At 46.2% G+C, this 21,359-nt stretch overlaps 1 protein-coding gene across 2 annotated transcripts in view; it reads right to left on the reverse strand.

The window, feature by feature from the left end:
• The window catches only part of LOC124118340 (translation initiation factor IF-2, mitochondrial-like), an 81,027-nt gene that overhangs the window by 49,717 nt on the left and 9,951 nt on the right, over positions 1-21,359 (reverse strand). For both annotated transcript variants that reach the window (XM_046480437.2, XM_046480435.2), the window contains exons 10-12: positions 20,981-21,105; positions 15,460-15,538; positions 14,607-14,732 (exon numbers count right to left, since the gene is read on the reverse strand). In XM_046480437.2, the coding sequence (XP_046336393.2) occupies positions 14,607-14,732; positions 15,460-15,538; positions 20,981-21,105 (330 nt within the window). The remainder of the gene's footprint in view (positions 1-14,606; positions 14,733-15,459; positions 15,539-20,980; positions 21,106-21,359) is intronic.

The raw sequence follows: 21,359 nt of genomic DNA on the forward strand, positions 1-21,359 counted from the left end.
GAGTCATACATAGTAAAAATAATAAATATTACAACAGTTGTGGAGGTAGCGACGATTATTTCCTACACTGAATAGACAAGCAATGTAAAAAGTCTGTAGTTGTCCCTTTCCGCGACCAGTGTTCGTCTCCTGTTTAATTGATATTGGAAAACACACAGCGATGGTTCTTTTATATAATAATGTGTATACTGACCAGTAGGAGTCATACATAGTAAAAATAATCATTATATTACAACAGCTGTGGAAGTAGTGACCACTATTTAACCACACGCCATAAGCAAGCAATATGAAAAGTCTGTAGTTGTCCCTTTCCGCGACCAGTGTTCGTCTCCTGTTTAATTGATATTGGAAAACACACAGGGATGTTTCTTTTACATAATAATGTGTAGACGGTCCAGTAGGAGTCATACATAGTAAAAATAATAAAAATATTACAACAGTTGTGGAGGTAGCGACGATTATTTCCTACACTGAATAGACAAGCAATGTGAAAAGTCTGTAGTTGTCCCTTTCCGCGACCAGTGTTCGTCTCCTGTTTAATTGAAATTGGAAAACACACAGCGATGGTTCTTTTATATAATAATGTGTATACTGACCAGTAGGAGTCATACATAGTAAAAATAATCATTATATTACAACAGCTGTGGAAGTAGTGACCACTATTTAACCACACGCTATAAGCAAGCAATATGAAAAGTCTGTAGTTGTCCCTTTCCGCGACCAGTGTTCGTCTCCCGTTTAATTGATATTGGAAAACACACAGGGATGTTTCTCCTATAATAATGTATAAACGGTCCAGTAGGAGTCATACATAGTACAAATAATAAATATATTACAACAGCTGTGGAGGTAGCGACGATTATTTCCTACACTCACTAGACAAGCAATATGGAAAGTCTGTAGTTGTCCCTTTCCGCGACCAGTGTTCGTCTCCTGTTTAATTGATAAGTGAAAACACACATGGATGTTTCTTTTATATAATAATGTGTAGAGTGACCAGTAGGGGTCATGCATAGCAAAAATATTCTATCTATTACAACAGCTGTGGAGGTAGTGACCATTATTTACCCGCGCGCTATATCCAAGCAATGTGAAAAGTCTGTAGTTGTCCATTTCCGCGACCAGTGTTCGTCTCCTGTTTAATTGATATTGGAAAACACACAGCGATGTTGCTTTGATATAATAATGTGTAGAGTGACCAGTAGGAGTCATACATAGTAAAAATAATAAATATATTACAACAGTTGTGGAGGTAGTGACGATTACTTCCTACACTCAATAGACAAGCAATGTGAAAAGTCTGTAGTTGTCCCTTTCCGCGACCAGTGTTCGTCTCCTGTTTAATTGATATTGGAAAACACACAGGGATGTTTCTTTTACATAATAATGTGTAGACGGTCCAGTAGGAGTCATACATAGTAAAAATAATAAATATATTACAACAGCTGTGGACGTAGTGACCACTTTTTACCCACGCGCCATATCCAATCAATATGAAAAGTCTGTAGTTGTCCCTTTCCGCGACCAGTGTTCGTCTCCTGTTTAATTGATATTGGAAAACACACAGCGATGGTTCTTTTATATAATAATGTGTATACTGACCAGTAGGAGTCATAAATAGTAAAAATAATCATTATATTTCAACAGTTGTGGAGGTAGTGACGATTTTTTACCCACGCGCTACATACAAGCAATATGAAAAGTCTGTAGTTGTCCATTTCCGCGACCAGTGTTCGTCTCCTGTTTTATTGATATTGGAAAACACACAGCGATGTTGCTTTGATATAATAATGTGTAGAGTGACCAGTAGGAGTCATACATAGTAAAAATAATAAATATATTACAACAGTTGTGGAGGTAGCGACGATTTTTTACCCACGCGCTACATACAAGCAATATGAAAAGTCTGTAGTTGTCCCTTTCCGCGACCAGTGTTCGTCTCCTGTTTAATTGATATTGGAAAACACACAGGGATGTTTCTTTGATATAATAATGTGTAGAGTGACCAGTAGGAGTCATACATAGTAAAAATAATAAATATTACAACAGTTGTGGAGGTAGCGACGATTATTTCCTACACTGAATAGACAAGCAATGTAAAAAGTCTGTAGTTGTCCCTTTCCGCGACCAGCGATGGTTCTTTTATATAATAATGTGTATACTGACCAGTAGGAGTCATACATAGTAAAAATAATCATTATATTACAACAGCTGTGGAAGTAGTGACCACTATTTAACCACACGCTATAAGCAAGCAATATGAAAAGTCTGTAGTTGTCCCTTTCCGCGACCAGTGTTCGTCTCCCGTTTAATTGATATTGGAAAACACACAGGGATGTTTCTCCTATAATAATGTATAAACGGTCCAGTAGGAGTCATACATAGTACAAATAATAAATATATTACAACAGCTGTGGAGGTAGCGACGATTATTTCCTACACTGAATAGACAAGCAATGTGAAAAGTCTGCAGTTGTCCCTTTCCGCGACCAATGTTCGTCTCCCGTTTAATTGATATTGGAAAACACACAGGGATGTTTCTTTTATATAGAATGTGTAGACGGTCCAGTAGGAGTTATACATAGTAAAAATAATAAATATATTACAACAGCTGTGGACGTAGTGACCACTATTTACCCACGCGCCATATCCAATCAATATGAAAAGTCTGTAGTTGTCCCTTTCCGCGACCAGTGTTCGTCTCCTGTTTAATTGATATTGGAAAACACACAGCGATGGTTCTTTTTTATAATAATGTGTATACTGACCAGTAGGAGTCATAAATAGTAAAAATAATCATTATATTTCAACAGTTGTGGAGGTAGCGACGATTTTTTACCCACGCGCTACATACAAGCAATATGAAAAGTCTGTAGTTGTCCATTTCCGCGACCAGTGTTCGTCTCCGGTTTAATTGATATTGGAAAACACACAGGGATGTTTCTTTGATATAATAATGTGTAGAGTGACCAGTAGGAGTCATACATAGTAAAATTAATAAATATATTACAACAGTTGTGGAGGTAGCGACGATTTTTTACCCACGCGCTACATACAAGCAATATGAAAAGTCTGTAGTTGTCCCTTTCCGCGACCAGTGTTCGTCTCCGGTTTAATTGATATTGGAAAACACACAGGGATGTTTCTTTTATATAATAATGTGTATACTGACCAGTAGGAGTCATAAATAGTAAAAATAATCATTATATTACAACAGTTGTGGAGGTAGCGACGTTTTTTTACCCACGCGCTACATACAAGCAATATGAAAAGTCTGTAGTTGTCCATTTCCGCGACCAGTGTTCGTCTCCTGTTTAATTGATATTGGAAAACACACAGCGATGTTGCTTTGATATAATAATGTGTAGAGTGACCAGTAGGAGTCATACATAGTAAAAATAATAAATATATTACAACAGTTGTGGAGGTAGCGACGATTACTTCCTACACTCAATAGACAAGCAATGTGAAAAGTCTGTAGTTGTCCCTTTCCGCGACCAGTGTTCGTCTCCTGTTTAATTGATATTGGAAACCACACAGGGATGTTTCTTTTACATAATAATGTGTAGACGGTCCAGTAGGAGTCATACATAGTAAAAATAATAAATATTACAACAGTTGTGGAGGTAGCGACGATTATTTCCTACACTGAATAGACAAGCAATGTAAAAAGTCTGTAGTTGTCCCTTTCCGCGACCAGTGTTCGTCTCCTGTTTAATTGATATTGGAAAACACACAGCGATGGTTCTTTTATATAATAATGTGTATACTGACCAGTAGGAGTCATACATAGTAAAAATAATCATTATATTACAACAGCTGTGGAAGTAGTGACCACTATTTAACCACACGCCATAAGCAAGCAATATGAAAAGTCTGTAGTTGTCCCTTTCCGCGACCAGTGTTCGTCTCCTGTTTAATTGATATTGGAAAACACACAGGGATGTTTCTTTTACATAATAATGTGTAGACGGTCCAGTAGGAGTCATACATAGTAAAAATAATAAAAATATTACAACAGTTGTGGAGGTAGCGACGATTATTTCCTACACTGAATAGACAAGCAATGTGAAAAGTCTGTAGTTGTCCCTTTCCGCGACCAGTGTTCGTCTCCTGTTTAATTGAAATTGGAAAACACACAGCGATGGTTCTTTTATATAATAATGTGTATACTGACCAGTAGGAGTCATACATAGTAAAAATAATCATTATATTACAACAGCTGTGGAAGTAGTGACCACTATTTAACCACACGCTATAAGCAAGCAATATGAAAAGTCTGTAGTTGTCCCTTTCCGCGACCAGTGTTCGTCTCCCGTTTAATTGATATTGGAAAACACACAGGGATGTTTCTCCTATAATAATGTATAAACGGTCCAGTAGGAGTCATACATAGTACAAATAATAAATATATTACAACAGCTGTGGAGGTAGCGACGATTATTTCCTACACTCACTAGACAAGCAATATGGAAAGTCTGTAGTTGTCCCTTTCCGCGACCAGTGTTCGTCTCCTGTTTAATTGATAAGTGAAAACACACATGGATGTTTCTTTTATATAATAATGTGTAGAGTGACCAGTAGGGGTCATGCATAGCAAAAATATTCTATCTATTACAACAGCTGTGGAGGTAGTGACCATTATTTACCCGCGCGCTATATCCAAGCAATGTGAAAAGTCTGTAGTTGTCCATTTCCGCGACCAGTGTTCGTCTCCTGTTTAATTGATATTGGAAAACACACAGCGATGTTGCTTTGATATAATAATGTGTAGAGTGACCAGTAGGAGTCATACATAGTAAAAATAATAAATATATTACAACAGTTGTGGAGGTAGTGACGATTACTTCCTACACTCAATAGACAAGCAATGTGAAAAGTCTGTAGTTGTCCCTTTCCGCGACCAGTGTTCGTCTCCTGTTTAATTGATATTGGAAAACACACAGGGATGTTTCTTTTACATAATAATGTGTAGACGGTCCAGTAGGAGTCATACATAGTAAAAATAATAAATATATTACAACAGCTGTGGACGTAGTGACCACTTTTTACCCACGCGCCATATCCAATCAATATGAAAAGTCTGTAGTTGTCCCTTTCCGCGACCAGTGTTCGTCTCCTGTTTAATTGATATTGGAAAACACACAGCGATGGTTCTTTTATATAATAATGTGTATACTGACCAGTAGGAGTCATAAATAGTAAAAATAATCATTATATTTCAACAGTTGTGGAGGTAGTGACGATTTTTTACCCACGCGCTACATACAAGCAATATGAAAAGTCTGTAGTTGTCCATTTCCGCGACCAGTGTTCGTCTCCTGTTTTATTGATATTGGAAAACACACAGCGATGTTGCTTTGATATAATAATGTGTAGAGTGACCAGTAGGAGTCATACATAGTAAAAATAATAAATATATTACAACAGTTGTGGAGGTAGCGACGATTTTTTACCCACGCGCTACATACAAGCAATATGAAAAGTCTGTAGTTGTCCCTTTCCGCGACCAGTGTTCGTCTCCTGTTTAATTGATATTGGAAAACACACAGGGATGTTTCTTTGATATAATAATGTGTAGAGTGACCAGTAGGAGTCATACATAGTAAAAATAATAAATATTACAACAGTTGTGGAGGTAGCGACGATTATTTCCTACACTGAATAGACAAGCAATGTAAAAAGTCTGTAGTTGTCCCTTTCCGCGACCAGCGATGGTTCTTTTATATAATAATGTGTATACTGACCAGTAGGAGTCATACATAGTAAAAATAATCATTATATTACAACAGCTGTGGAAGTAGTGACCACTATTTAACCACACGCTATAAGCAAGCAATATGAAAAGTCTGTAGTTGTCCCTTTCCGCGACCAGTGTTCGTCTCCCGTTTAATTGATATTGGAAAACACACAGGGATGTTTCTCCTATAATAATGTATAAACGGTCCAGTAGGAGTCATACATAGTACAAATAATAAATATATTACAACAGCTGTGGAGGTAGCGACGATTATTTCCTACACTGAATAGACAAGCAATGTGAAAAGTCTGCAGTTGTCCCTTTCCGCGACCAATGTTCGTCTCCCGTTTAATTGATATTGGAAAACACACAGGGATGTTTCTTTTATATAGAATGTGTAGACGGTCCAGTAGGAGTTATACATAGTAAAAATAATAAATATATTACAACAGCTGTGGACGTAGTGACCACTATTTACCCACGCGCCATATCCAATCAATATGAAAAGTCTGTAGTTGTCCCTTTCCGCGACCAGTGTTCGTCTCCTGTTTAATTGATATTGGAAAACACACAGCGATGGTTCTTTTTTATAATAATGTGTATACTGACCAGTAGGAGTCATAAATAGTAAAAATAATCATTATATTTCAACAGTTGTGGAGGTAGCGACGATTTTTTACCCACGCGCTACATACAAGCAATATGAAAAGTCTGTAGTTGTCCATTTCCGCGACCAGTGTTCGTCTCCGGTTTAATTGATATTGGAAAACACACAGGGATGTTTCTTTGATATAATAATGTGTAGAGTGACCAGTAGGAGTCATACATAGTAAAATTAATAAATATATTACAACAGTTGTGGAGGTAGCGACGATTTTTTACCCACGCGCTACATACAAGCAATATGAAAAGTCTGTAGTTGTCCCTTTCCGCGAACAGTGTTCGTCTCCTGTTTAATTGATATTGGAAAACACACAGGGATGTTTCTTTGATATAATAATGTGTAGAATGACCAGTAGGAGTCATACATAGTCAAAATAATAAATATATTACAACAGTTGTGGAGGTAGCGACGTTCACTTCCTACACTCAATAGACAAGCAATGTGAAAGGTCTGTAGTTGTCCCTTTCCGCGACCAGTGTTCGTCTCCTGTTTAATTGATATTGGAAAACACACATGGATGTTTTTTTTATATATAATAATGTGTAGAGTGACCAGTAGGAGTCATACATATTTAAAATAACATATATATATTACGACAGCTTTGGAGGTAGTGACCACTATTCACCCACACGCATTATCCAAGCAATATGAAAAGTCTGTAGATGGCCCCTTCCGCGACCAGTGTTCGTTTCCTGTTTAATTGATATTGGAAAACACACAGGGATGTTTTTGTTATATAATAATGTGTAGAGTGGCCTGTAGGGGTCATGCATAGTAAAAATAACATATATATATTACGACAGCTTTGGAGGTAGTGACCACTATTTACCCACGCGCTATATGCAAGCAATGTGAAAAGTCTGTAGATGTCCCTTTCCGCGACCAGTGTTCGTCTCCTGTTTAATTGATATTGGAAAAAACACACAGCGATGTTTCTTTTATATAATAATTTGTAGACGTTCTAGTAGGAGTCATAAACGATGCGATTGTACGATGTTTCAAAGGATGTGTGGCAAATATTTTCATGCAGAGAACATGACAGTAATCCGCAAAGAGAATGTATTTTAAGCTTTAAGGTCAACAGAGAGCTTGCTATTTGGCACTTTTGTACGACGTTGGATGTGTTTGGCATCACAATGAGCAATATGACATCATAACAGTTGACCCGTGAAGATCCAGTGTAGAATAGGTCTTAGGCAACCCATTCTTGCCCTAAAAGGCGACTATGCGTGTCATAAGAGGCGACTAATGGGATCGGGTGGTCGGGATCGCTGACTTGGTTGAAGCATGTCATCGATCCCAATTGTGTGGATTGATGCTCATGATATCAATGACAAGAATAGGTTGCTGAAGACCTAATCTACCCCGGGTCTTCACGGGTCTGATAAGTTTGTGTGAAGTATTACAGTGTAAAGGAACTGCTGGACATATAGAGCACCATATTGTGTTTACAGGCTGTTGTCAGGGATTCCGTAAATTCAGATCAACAACCCACTCAAAATACTGGACTCAACCCATGCTTCTTCACTCAATATATTTTTGTATTACAAAAGAGTTGGCATTTTATTTAGTCGTGGTAGAATGGAGATTTAATATTTGAAACCTCATGCTGCGCTTTTGGTTCCAAATTCAATTTAGCATGGTTAAATCTACAGGTAACCTAGCTCTACATTGAAAACACAGTATGTTTATGTCCTAAATATGATGCGCTGCCCTTTTGAAGCATTTAGGTCAGGGGTATAAAATTATTTCTAAGTTGAAAACATGAAACAAGATACCGGTATATTTTCTGAGAAATTCCACTTATCAAACTGTGCACTGCACCTCCTCTATTTTAGTATGGAAACTGTTCCCTAAATTTCAAAAGAATGCATGCAGTGCTTAAAATGTTTAAGTAGAAAAAATATAAGTAACCCAATGAAAAACAGCTGTATTTTTTCAGAAAATCCAAAAATTGAAATCAAACCTCACACAGCACCTGTCCTATTAATACACAAAGTTTGAGAAGAATCTATGCTGTAGTTTTCAAGTTATAAGTCACACTAGAAAATGTCCTCGGAAAGATTAAATCCCCGACCTTTTATGGTTAAGAAACCATTAATTTCAAGCAGGGCTCATGGAAATAACATTAAGGTTGCCTGACTGGCTAACTTAATTTTCTTGTGAACTATAACACATTATTCAGTTGACAAATGTGAAACGAGAATATCATGTTAAAATTGTCACAAGCTAGATATGATAAATAGCTGAGTTCTGATATTAAGGATGTACTGTAATATTTGTCATGCTTGAGATGATCCATTGTTGTAGTTCTGCAAGTGACAGAAACCCAATTGATTTTGACTGTATTTCTAACAAAAGTAACATTCACTGAAACTTGAATACCAGATTTTATTCCTTGTATTGGGAAGTGTAAAAGTGCATTAACACTGTCACACACGCTTTATTTGTAAATTTAAGTTTAAAGCACAGATGGAATGAAATTAAGACTTAAAACTAAGTACCATACCACAATAAAACTTTTCACAGTTTGCAGTTATTGAAGCATTTATTTTGTGATATATTTACAGTAGGGCTGGGACGAGTTCAAATTTACTACCCGGTTACCCGATCCCCTATTACCCGGGTACCCACTGTAAGTCTCAAGAGTAGGGAACAAAATGTCAGATTGGTAATTGTTTTACCGCAGCCCTGGCTAAAGCTATTCAGATACATATATCAAACAATCAGATCATGCATACACTGAAGTTGACTGAAGCTTTATTTTTACTCAAACATTTACAAGTCAAAAGGAATGAGTGCATCGTCAGAAAATAATCTTAACATTAGCGACTTGTAGTGTAACCATTGAGCTATGGTATGTTTTTGTCTTTAAACAAAATATAACGTGACCAACCACGGGTCTGGGTAGTCCTGTGGGTACCCGGGTCCTATTCAGGGCCCACAAGACTCGAGTACCCGAGTCACCCGTCCCAGCCCTAATTTGCAGTGTTAAATGGTAGTGTTTTCTATTTTGGAAACAGAACACTAACTCAACATATGAGTGTTAGAACATAGAGACTTTCAACACATCCTTTTGTCTAACATTGTGCATGATACACAAAAAATAATAACGGGTGGTATAAAATGATTTCACAAGGTTTGGTTGAAAAGCAGTGCCGCTTATTATTAATGGCTAAAATGACAATACATGAGCAAACTCGATTATTTACAGACCGCCGTCATTTAGTTGAGTTGAAATATTGGTGAGTGCTTCGTTAAACAACAACAAACAAACAAATCAGACATAACTAACCCAAAGGATCTAAGAGGCACGCGTGGATAACATAAGATGCTAAAAGATATGTCTTGAGCCATATCGATTTTAATCATACTTGGTGGCAAACAAATTTTGCATTCGCACTGTTGACACAACCACAATAAAACCGACCATAACCCACCTAAGAGACTTCCTGGCAGTTATAGTTAGCGATCTGTACGTTAATATAACAACAAGCCGACCTTCGACAGTAAACAAATGCGTAAACAGATCCGCCATGACAGTAGCACTGAGCGCAAGTAATTAATGGGAAGAGTCGCGTCCCTTGCAAGATGTATACCACTCGATAAACGTAGCGCTGTGGCCTGGTCTGGGAAAGGGACGTATACTGACTCGACCCTATAGGAATACCAAAGCACTGTCAAGCGCATACCGTAAGGCTCAATCGTCATTGCCAAAACGATTGGTGACTCCAGACGGCCCCACTGGATAGGTATTTCATCGCCGCAGCAGATGAGAACACTGTATCCGCGTGAGCTTAATCTTAGATCAGGTTAAACAGTCGAAAAGAGGGAAATTAATTTCATTCAGACCGTATATCCCAGAGCAAGCCTACTTAAAGTATGCATTAGGCGCGTGACCTAATTCCAGTATTTGTAAGCATGCATCACAAGGTTGGGATACACAACAGACAATTAAATACATAATTGTCAAAATACAAATAAGGACAAAGCACACAAAAAGCCGCCCTCACCTGTGGTGTGAGTGCGCTGGTTTGCGGGACCCCAACTCCTGTACCCACGGCAGTGGGAAAATTGGAGTCGACCCAGATTGACCACCGTGCAAGGTCTGACGCCTGAGGAGTTCGGAATTGCGCTGGGCACACCCCTTCGGTGCCCGCTTGCGCCGCGATCCGCGGGCCAAGACGGTGCACACTCTCCACAACGGCATCAGCGACCTGTTTGAGGTAATGATTGGCAAAAACCGAGTCAGAACGCCAGTAACAACCTCGTAATATTCTGCGAACAGAGATATTCGAGTGTAGGGCAAATGTTGCCGCTAGCGCCCTGATCTCGTGCGGGTTTGACCCCGCTACCGGTAACCCCCGAGACCGGTACGCCAGACTGATGACAGAACGAAGCCACAACGCAATCGAGTTGCGAGTTATGTCAACCGTGCGATTAGGGTTACACGATATGAACAGACGGTCACGCCCTTGTCTACGTTCATTCGAAGCCTTAAGATAATACTTAAGGGCCCTAACCGGACACAGCGCTCTGTCCTCAGTATCAGCAGGATGTAAGATTTCTTTGAGTGATCTTACAGTGAATTCTCTCTCCGTTTGCCCGACTCTCTGATTCTTGGCGACGAAGCCCATGAGCAGGCCCAGGCGGACCGCTCCTTCGTCACCCCTATCGAATCATACCTTGGCGACATCGAGTGCATGAATTTCGGATACACGTGCCGCCGTGGCAAAGGAGAGGAGAAATGCTGTTTTTCCAAGTCACATGCCGGAACGAAGCACTATGCAAGGGTTCATACGGAGCTTCCGTAAGTGATTGCAACACTAGGGAAAGATCCCAGGCCGGTGCCCGAAGGCGGCCCTTCTTAAGATCGTGCTGTTTGAAACCCTTGATAATACCCCGTATCACCGGCTCTTTGGAGAGACTGGTACCCATAGCAACGTCCCGTACCGTAGCAACGGACGAGACATAGTTGGCAATGGAACCCCCGGAGAGTTTCCGGGTCTCTCGCAAGTGAGACATGAAACGAGCAATATCCTGCACAGATACCTTATCTGGCGAATGAATGTGATGTTTACAACACCACTTCGTGAAAATAACCCAACGTGCATTATACACCTTCTGGGTAGAATCACGATGCATACTAACGTATGCCCGAGACGCCCGGCAAGGAAAACCTTTACTCCTCAGACGCTCGGTGACAACATCTACGCGTGCAGATTGAACTGCCCTGCGTTTGGATGAAGCTGAAGGGTGTGAGACCGGATCTCTTGATCCACCAGCATGAGCCGGGCGTCGACGAGACGATGCTTCCAGTGATTGACTGCGTTGATCACTGCCTTGAACTCGAGACAATTGATGTAAAGACCTAGTTTGTCTACGCACCACAGCCCCGAGCTCACCTCCCCCTCTAGATGGGCGCCCCAGCCCACTAGAGAGGCGTCTGTATACAGGTTCAACGTGGCCCGGTAGGGCCGCATAGAGACTCCTGATAAGACATTGTAAGGGACCGTCCACCACTCCAGATGCGGTCGGAGCCGATCCGGGAGGGCGACGGTCGCACTGTTCACCTCCGTTGCTAACAACTGGATTAAAAAACGTTGCAGCGGGCGGAGTTGGAGACGACCCCGTTGGGTGCAGTCCTGGGCTGATACAAGTAGCCCTAACAGCTGATCCCAAAAGTGAACAGTCTGTTGCACCACTAAGACTTTGGCAATCATCGCCTGAATCTTGTGCCACCGGTCTGGGGGGACAAAGAGGCGATGGGACACCGTGTTGAACCGACCTCCGATGAACAGCAAGTTCTGAGAAGGGGTTAACTCGCTCTTGGGGAGATTGATAATCCACCCCAATTGCTCCAAGAGCCGACGTGCGAAAACTAGATGGCGTCACAGGGTGTCCGTCATTCGATTTGCTACTAGCGAGTCGTCCAGGAACCCCACTATGGAGGTGGTTAACCGGGTGAACAGCCAGGGAGCGGACGTGTGAAACATTGTGAGTTCGGCACTGTCCTACTTGGGAACGAGAAATATCCTGGAGTAAAACCCCGGTGTTATTTCTGGTAGAGCTAACTCCCGTACTGCCCCTTCTCCACCAACCTGCCGATGGCATCGGCGAGGATGGGAAGATCTGTTTCCGAATAGAAACCTGCCAACGGGGCAACGGTGAGCGGCGGATTCGCTTTGAGATCAAGCCGATAGCCGTACCGAATCGTGTTGACCACCCACGGGTCGTCGAACACTTGTTCCCAATTCTCCCAGTAAGTCTGGAGTCTGGCTCCAAAAGGGGAAGGAGAGGGGGCCCTGACAGGCTGCGGCAGGCGCAACTGTCCAGGGCCAAGTGACTCGGGTTCGCCTCAGGGCCAACCAAAGTTGGCGCTGTCGGCATACGAACCCCTCCAATGAGAGTCACCTGGAGGGGCCCTTGCCGTCCGTCGACGACTTGGGCTTCCCCCAGTTCCCCGTCTTCCCGCGAAAGGGCAGCTGATTGCCCACACCGGAGCCCTCAGGGCGGGGCTACTTCCCAGAGGAAGAAGAACCCGACCCCTTAGACCTACCGGCCGCAGCAGCCTGGGGCGCGCTCCGGTTAGGAGCGGCACCCAGGCGCCTATGCAGGGACCCAACAAGAGCAAGTGTGTGCCGAGAGTCATCGGCAACGTACTCCAGGGAAGCATTTAAACAGAGCAGGCAGTTGTAAATGCGCTGGTCACGGTCCGTGGGAGAACCTTCGACCAGACGGGCGGCTGCAGCCAAGTAAGTGTCTCCGTGAGACATGGAGTGCCGAGCGAGGGCGTCCAGCTGGTGCAAGGTAGCTTGCGTTACCGTAGCAGCCGGTGGGGCACAGACACCCAACCGCTCAACATGGGTCTCCGCGGTAGGACCAGCCTCGGGAAAGGCAAGGTCATGTACCGGGAATAAACCCTTTCTCCACGACGTCGGAGGCAACGGGAGACCGCGACCGGAGGCCGCCGCGAAGGCGTTCTCCAAGGAAGGCTTGAAACCGCGCAGCAAGGTTGATGCGGGGAAAGCCGTGTCGGAAGACTCATTGTATACCTCGGAGGAACCCACAGTCGTGGATTCCCCGCGGTACCGGCCGGGGCATGTCCTCAAAGAGGTCATAAACCATGGCTACGCGGTCCTTAACCGATAGCGGGAGCAACGGTTCGGGGGAAGGACCGGTGACCACGGGAGCCGCCGCCGTACCGGTGGACCCCGCGTCCGACCCCGCGGCCACCGAAGTGGCCGGGGACGGAACAGCCAGCGGCCTATCCTGAGATAAGGCTGCCAGCTTGGAGTCCACAAGTTATGCAAGTAATGCAGCGACGGAAACCCCGGACAGCCCACGGGCCGCCAAGGGATCCGCCGCAGCCGTGGTGGTGGTACCCACAAGGGGACCCCGACCGGACGAGCCGGCCACCACAGGGGTGGAAACGGACTGCACATACAGCCGGTAGCGCTCGCTTGCGGCACACCCCGCAGCTCCTGGTTGCGGGGGTAGAGGGGGTGGAGGACGGCGAAACATCCATGTCAGACATTTTGTTTGTACTATGAACAAAGAGCAAAACATGGTTACAACACACGCACCACAAATAGTCACAAACGAGTATTTTCACAAGAAAATAAACGAGCAATGGGAATATAGAACATACACATATAACATATAGAGGAATAAGTGATGTAAAAAACCCAAGATATACTAGAACAGGGGAACGTAAGACGCAACGTGCATACGAGACACCCCGCAAGTATATAGAAAAAAAAGGGCGGGGAAAAATATTTCCTTTTGGCGGGAAAAATATTTCCAAGCGTAGTTACAGCAAACGCCCCGTAAAAGCACAGTTTATTAGAGAGAATAAACAGTAATAAATATCACCGAATGGTCGGAGAAACAGGAACGCTTGAGCAGTTTATTGTACGTCTTGCTAGAGCAAGCGAAGAGACAAGAGTCAAGGGTGTCACATGGCAGCTAGGTGGCTACGCACGTGCTGCATGAGGTAATTGAGATCTCTGTGGTAGATTTCGCTATAGCAGCAGTTGTGGGAGACAACAGCCTCGGTATAACAGTGGTAACGTATTACTTAATGTAATTAAGCATACAGAGTTCAGAACTTCTTCTACCAAACATCTAAAAGGAGACAACTAAAAGCCTGATGCTGCAATCAAGCATTCACCTGATATCAAGGCACCTTGGAAAACTCACCATATTTTCAACTTGAAAAACTTCATCTCCGGCCGAAGGCAGATCCTTCCAACCTATGATCTGCACCGGAGTAGCAGGGGGCGCTTCCTGCAGGGGTCGGCCCTGGTCATCAAACATACCTCGGACCTGCACACAAGAGAAGGTACAGCTTATGTGTATTTCATTCTCAGCTCCCTGGGGAGTATACCGCGCAAGCTGTCTGTGATGCACTAGAAGGTTAACAGTCACATTACTATCTCATCCTACCAGGTACCCACTCACTGCTGGGTGAACAGAGGCACATTTCAAACAAAGTCACTTGCCCAGGGAGACACCACATGTGCTGCATGTCCTTCAGTGTGTGGCAGGACTAAAACCTAGAAACTCTGAGGAGTCAGCTGCCAAACGCGGTCACCCATCAAACTACTCTCCGCCATCAGTGTTGCTTACCTACACCTGATTAGTGACCTGTGGGCTATACACTGAATCATACACAATCTCATTCACTGATGGTGTAGCAGGTTAGTGTGGCTGGTAAATGGCAACTTTCAACATAAAAACCTCAAATCATTATATTTATGAAGTTTCCCATTGCTGTGGACAAATAAAGGCCCTGGTCATACTTTGACCACTGTCATTTTGATGCTGAAAGCTGAAAAGATCAAGAGACATCAAATACGGGACTGTCAATATGATGGAGGAGCTCCAGAAAAAGCTTGAAATTTGTTTTGTCCAAACATGTTATTTGGCTCCTCTTTGCAGGGGAAAATAGTGACAGGAAAGTAATGGTGTCTCTAACATTAAGACTAAATATTAAATGACTGGCCTCCCCCTTATGTGGGTGGAAGTAGTAGGTAGTCTTTTCTAGCCTCACCTTGGCCCAGGTTGTGCCAGCTAGCAACAGGTCTCCCCTCTTCAGTGTTCCCCGCTGTATGACGACTGTGGCAAGTTTCCTGGAAGGGAAACATTGTGACAGGTGAGGTTACAAGCTCAAAGGGACATGGAATCAGTCTATGGTTTAAACCTGCCCTGTTTCGGATCTAATATCTTACAAATAGACCTTTCTGTAATGTTTGAAGAAGGTCCTTCTATACAGACCCTTAAAGTAGGCTCCTCACACACTAACTATATTGTCAACACCACACCTACACCTTCTGTCATTGCCTTTGTGATGCATCATGGCTTCGATGACACTACCCTCCACCAGACCCTGAGGGGACAGTATCTGATATCATCACTCACCCCCTGCCTGGATCCATCATGGCTTCGATGACGCTCCCCTCCACCAGACCCTGAGGGGACAGTATCTGATATCATCACTCACCCCCTGCCTGGATCCATCATGGCTTCGATGACACTACCCTCCACCAGCCCCTGAGGGGACAGACTCTGATATCATCACTCAAGCCCTGCCTGGATCCGTCATGGCTTCAATGACACTACCCTCCACCAGCCCCTGAGGGGACAGACTCTGATATCATCACTCACCCCCTGCCTGGATCTGTCATGGCTTCGATGACACTCCCCTCCACCAGACCCTGAGGGGACAGACTCTGATATCATTACTCACCCCCTGCCTGGATCCATCAGGGCTTCAATGACACTCCCCTCCACCAGCCCCTGAGGGGACAGACTCTGATATCATCACTCACCCCCTGCCTGGATCCGTCATGGCTTCGATGACACTCCCCTCCACCAGCCCCTGAGGGGACTCTGATATCATCACTCATCCCCTGCCTGGATCCGTCATGGCTTCGATGACACTCCCCTCCACCAGCCCCTGAGGGGACAGACTCTGATATCATCACTCACCCCCTGCCTGGATCCATCACGGCTTCAATGACACTCCCCTCCACCAGACCCTGAGGGGACACACTCTGATATCATCACTCACCCCCTGCCTGGATCCGTCATGGCTTGGATGACACTCCCCTCCACCAGCCCCTGAGGGGACAGACTCTGATATCATCACTCACCCCCTGCCTGGATCCATCATGGCTTGGATGACACTCCCCTCCACCAGCCCCTGAGGGGACAGACTCTGATATCATCACTCACCCCCTGCCTGGATCCGTCATGGCTTCGATGACACTCCCCTCCACCAGCCCCTGAGGGGACAGACTCTGATATCATCACTCACCCCCTGCCTGGATCCGTCATGGCTTCGATGACACTCCCCTCCACCAGACCCTGAGGGGACACACTCTGATATCATCACTCACCCCCTGCCTGGATCCGTCATGGCTTGGATGACACTCCCCTCCACCAGCCCCTGAGGGGACACACTCTGATATCATCACTCACCCCCTGCCTGGATCTGTCATGGCTTCGATGACTCTCCCCTCCACCAGACCCTGAGGGGACAGACTCTGATATCATCACTCACCCCCTGCCTGGATCTGTCATGGCTTCGATGACACTCCCCTCCACCAGACCCTGAGGGGACAGACTCTGATATCATCACTCAAGCCCTGCCTGGATCCGTCATGGCTTCAATGACACTACCCTCAACCAGCCCCTGAGGGGACAGACTCTGATATCATCACTCACCCCCTGCCTGGATCCATCACGGCTTCAATGACACTCCCCTCCACCAGCCCCTGAGGGGACAGACTCTGATATCATCACTCACCCCCTGCCTGGATCCGTCATGGCTTCAATGACACTACCCTCCACCAGCCCCTGAGGGGACTCTGATATCATCACTCATCCCCTGCCTGGATCCGTCATGGCTTCGATGACACTTCCCTCCACCAGCCCAGGTGGGGACACACTCTGATATCATCACTCACCCCCTGCATGGATCCGTCATGGCTTCGATGACACTCCCCTCCACCAGACCCTGAGGGGACAGACTCTGATATCATTACTCACCCCCTGCCTGGATCCGTCATGGCTTCGATGACACTACCCTCCACCAGACCCTGAGGGGACAGACTCTGATATCATCACTCACCCCCTGCCTGGATCCATCATGGCTTCAATGACACTACCCTCCACCAGCCCCTGAGGGGACAGACTCTGATATCATCACTCACCCCCTGCCTGGATCCATCACAGCTTCAATGACTCTCCCCTCCACCAGCCCCTGAGGAGACAGACTCTGATATCATCACTCACCCCCTGCCTTGATCCGTCATGGCTTCGATGACACTACCCTGTACCAGCCCCTGAGGGGACTCTGATATCATCACTCATCCCCTGCCTGGACCCGTCATGGCTTCGATGACACTTCCCTCCACCAGCCCAGGTGGGGACACACTCTGATATCATCACTCATCCCCTGCCTGGATCCGTCATGGCTTCGATGACACTTCCCTCCACCAGCCCAGGTGGGGACACACTCTGATATCATCACTCACCCCCTACATGGATCCGCCATGGCTTCGATGACACTCCCCTCCACCAGCCCCTGAGGGGACAGACTCTGATATCATCACTCAACCCATGCCTGGATCCGTCATGGCTTCGATGACACTCCCCTCCACCAGCCCCTGAGGGGACAGACTCTGATATCATCACTCACCCCCTGCCTGGATCCGTCATGGCTTCGATGACACTACCCTCCACCAGCCCCTGAGGGGACAGACTCTGATATCATCACTCACCCCCTGCCTGGATCCATCATGGCTTCAATGACACTACCCTCCACCAGCCCCTGAGGGGACAGACTCTGATATCATCACTCATCCCCTGCCTTGATCCGTCATGGCTTCGATGACACTCCCCTCCACCAGCCCCTGAGGGGACAGACTCTGATATCATCACTCACCCCCTACATGGATCCGTCATGGCTTCGATGACACTCCCCTCCACCAGCCCCTGAGGGGACAGACTCTGATATCATCACTCACCCCCTACATGGATCCGTCATGGCTTCGATGACACTCCCCTCCACCAGCCCAGGTGGGGACACACTCTGATATCATCACTCATCCCCTGCCTGGATCCGTCATGGCTTCGATGACACTTCCCTCCACCAGCCCAGGTGGGGACACACTCTGATATCATCACTCACCCCCTACATGGATCCGCCATGGCTTCGATGACACTCCCCTCCACCAGCCCCTGAGGGGACAGACTCTGATATCATCACTCAACCCATGCCTGGATCCGTCATGGCTTCGATGACACTCCCCTCCACCAGCCCCTGAGGGGACAGACTCTGATATCATCACTCACCCCCTGCCTGGATCCGTCATGGCTTCGATGACACTACCCTCCACCAGCCCCTGAGGGGACAGACTCTGATATCATCACTCACCCCCTGCCTGGATCCATCATGGCTTCAATGACACTACCCTCCACCAGCCCCTGAGGGGACAGACTCTGATATCATCACTCATCCCCTGCCTTGATCCGTCATGGCTTCGATGACACTCCCCTCCACCAGCCCCTGAGGGGACAGACTCTGATATCATCACTCACCCCCTACATGGATCCGTCATGGCTTCGATGACACTCCCCTCCACCAGCCCCTGAGGGGACAGACTCTGATATCATCACTCACCCCCTACATGGATCCGCCATGGCTTCGATGACACTCCCCTCCACCAGCCCCTGAGGGGACAGACTCTGATATCATCACTCAACCCATGCCTGGATCCGTCATGGCTTCGATGACACTCCCCTCCACCAGCCCCTGAGGGGACAGACTCTGATATCATCACTCACCCCCTGCCTGGATCCGTCATGGCTTCGATGACACTACCCTCCACCAGCCCCTGAGGGGACAGACTCTGATATCATCACTCACCCCCTGCCTGGATCCATCATGGCTTCAATGACACTACCCTCCACCAGCCCCTGAGGGGACAGACTCTGATATCATCACTCATCCCCTGCCTTGATCCGTCATGGCTTCGATGACACTCCCCTCCACCAGCCCCTGAGGGGACAGACTCTGATATCATCACTCACCCCCTACATGGATCCGTCATGGCTTCGATGACACTCCCCTCCACCAGCCCCTGAGGGGACAGACTCTGATATCATCACTCACCCCCTACATGGATCCGTCATGGCTTCGATGACACTCCCCTCCACCAGCCCCTGAGGGGACAGACTCTGATATCATCACTCAACCCATGCCTGGATCCGTCATGGCTTCGATGACACTCCCCTCCACCAGCCCCTGAGGGGACAGACTCTGATATCATCACTCACCCCCTGCCTGGATCCGTCATGGCTTCGATGACACTACCCTCCACCAGCCCCTGAGGGGACAGACTCTGATATCATCACTCACCCCCTGCCTGGATCCATCATGGCTTCAATGACACTACCCTCCACCAGCCCCTGAGGGGACAGACTCTGATATCATCACTCATCCCCTGCCTTGATCCGTCATGGCTTCGATGACACTCCCCTCCACCAGCCCCTGAGGGGACAGACTCTGATATCATCACTCACCCCCTGCCTGGATCCGTCATGGCTTCGATGACACTCCCCTGTACCAGCCCCTGAGGGGACAGACTCTGATATCATCACTCACCCCCTGCCTGGATCCATCATGGCTTCAATGACACTACCCTCCACCAGCCCCTGAGGGGACACACTCTGATATCATCACTCATCCCCTGCCTTGATCCGTCATGGCTTCAATGACACTACCCTCCACCAGCCCCTGAGGGGACAGACTCTGATATCATCACTCACCCCCTGCCTGGATCCGTCATGGCTTCAATGACAATACCCTCCACCAGCCCCTGAGGGGACAGACTCTGATATCATCACTCATCCCCTGCCTTGATCCGTCATGGCTTCAATGACACTACCCTCCACCAGCCCCTGAGGGGACAGACTCTGATATCATCACTCACCCCCTGCCTGGATCCGTCATGGCTTCAATGACAATACCCTCCACCAGCCCCTGAAGGGACAGACTCTGATATCATCACTCATCCCCTGCCTTGATCTGTCATGGCTTCAATGACACTACCCTCCACCAGCCCCTGAGGGGACAGACTCTGATATCATCACTCACCCCCTGCCTGGATCCGTCATGGCTTCGATGACACTCCCCTGTACCAGCCCCTGAGGGGACAGACTCTGATATCATCACTCATCCCCTGCCTTGATCCGTCATGGCTTCAGCACTCCCCTCCACCAGCCCGAGGGGACAGACTCTGATATCATTACTCACCCCCTGCCTGGATCCGTCATGGCTTCGATGACACTCCCCTGTACCAGCCCCTGAGGGGAAAGACTCTGATATCATCACTCACCCCCTGCCTGGATCCATCATGGCTTCAATGACACTACCCTCCACCAGACCCTGAGGGGACAGACTCTGATATCATCACTCACCCCCTGCCTGGATCTGTCATGGCTTCGATGACACTCCCCTCCACCAGCTAGCCCCTGCTGGGACAGACTCTGATATCATCACTCACCCCCTTCCTGGATCCGTCATGGCTTCGATGACACTCCCCTCCACCAGACCCTTGGGGTCAGCCTTCAGTTCCATCAGTTCAGCCTGTGTTACAATTGCTTCTTGCAGTAAATCCAAGTTTGTTCTCTGAAACAATCAAGAATAAGTGTTGTTAATACCAGAGACCATGTGAACCAACCAACATCTTTCCAACTCAACATTTTCAATACCTTCAATCATTCAAAACCTTATATCAAAACCTACTATGTTCATTGCACTTTCCTAGTGGGAACAAAATTTCAAAGACTTGAATGTTCTCTGGAGTCATTTTAAACAATTTAACACTGTACCACAGTTGGTCTATGTCTGGTCTAAGATTTAATGATTTTGAATTATTTGGT

This window comes from Haliotis rufescens, unplaced genomic scaffold (genome assembly GCF_023055435.1).
Source record: "Haliotis rufescens isolate VD_foot unplaced genomic scaffold, xgHalRufe1.0.p SCAF_3, whole genome shotgun sequence".
NCBI classification, from domain to species: Eukaryota; Metazoa; Mollusca; class Gastropoda; order Lepetellida; family Haliotidae; genus Haliotis; species Haliotis rufescens.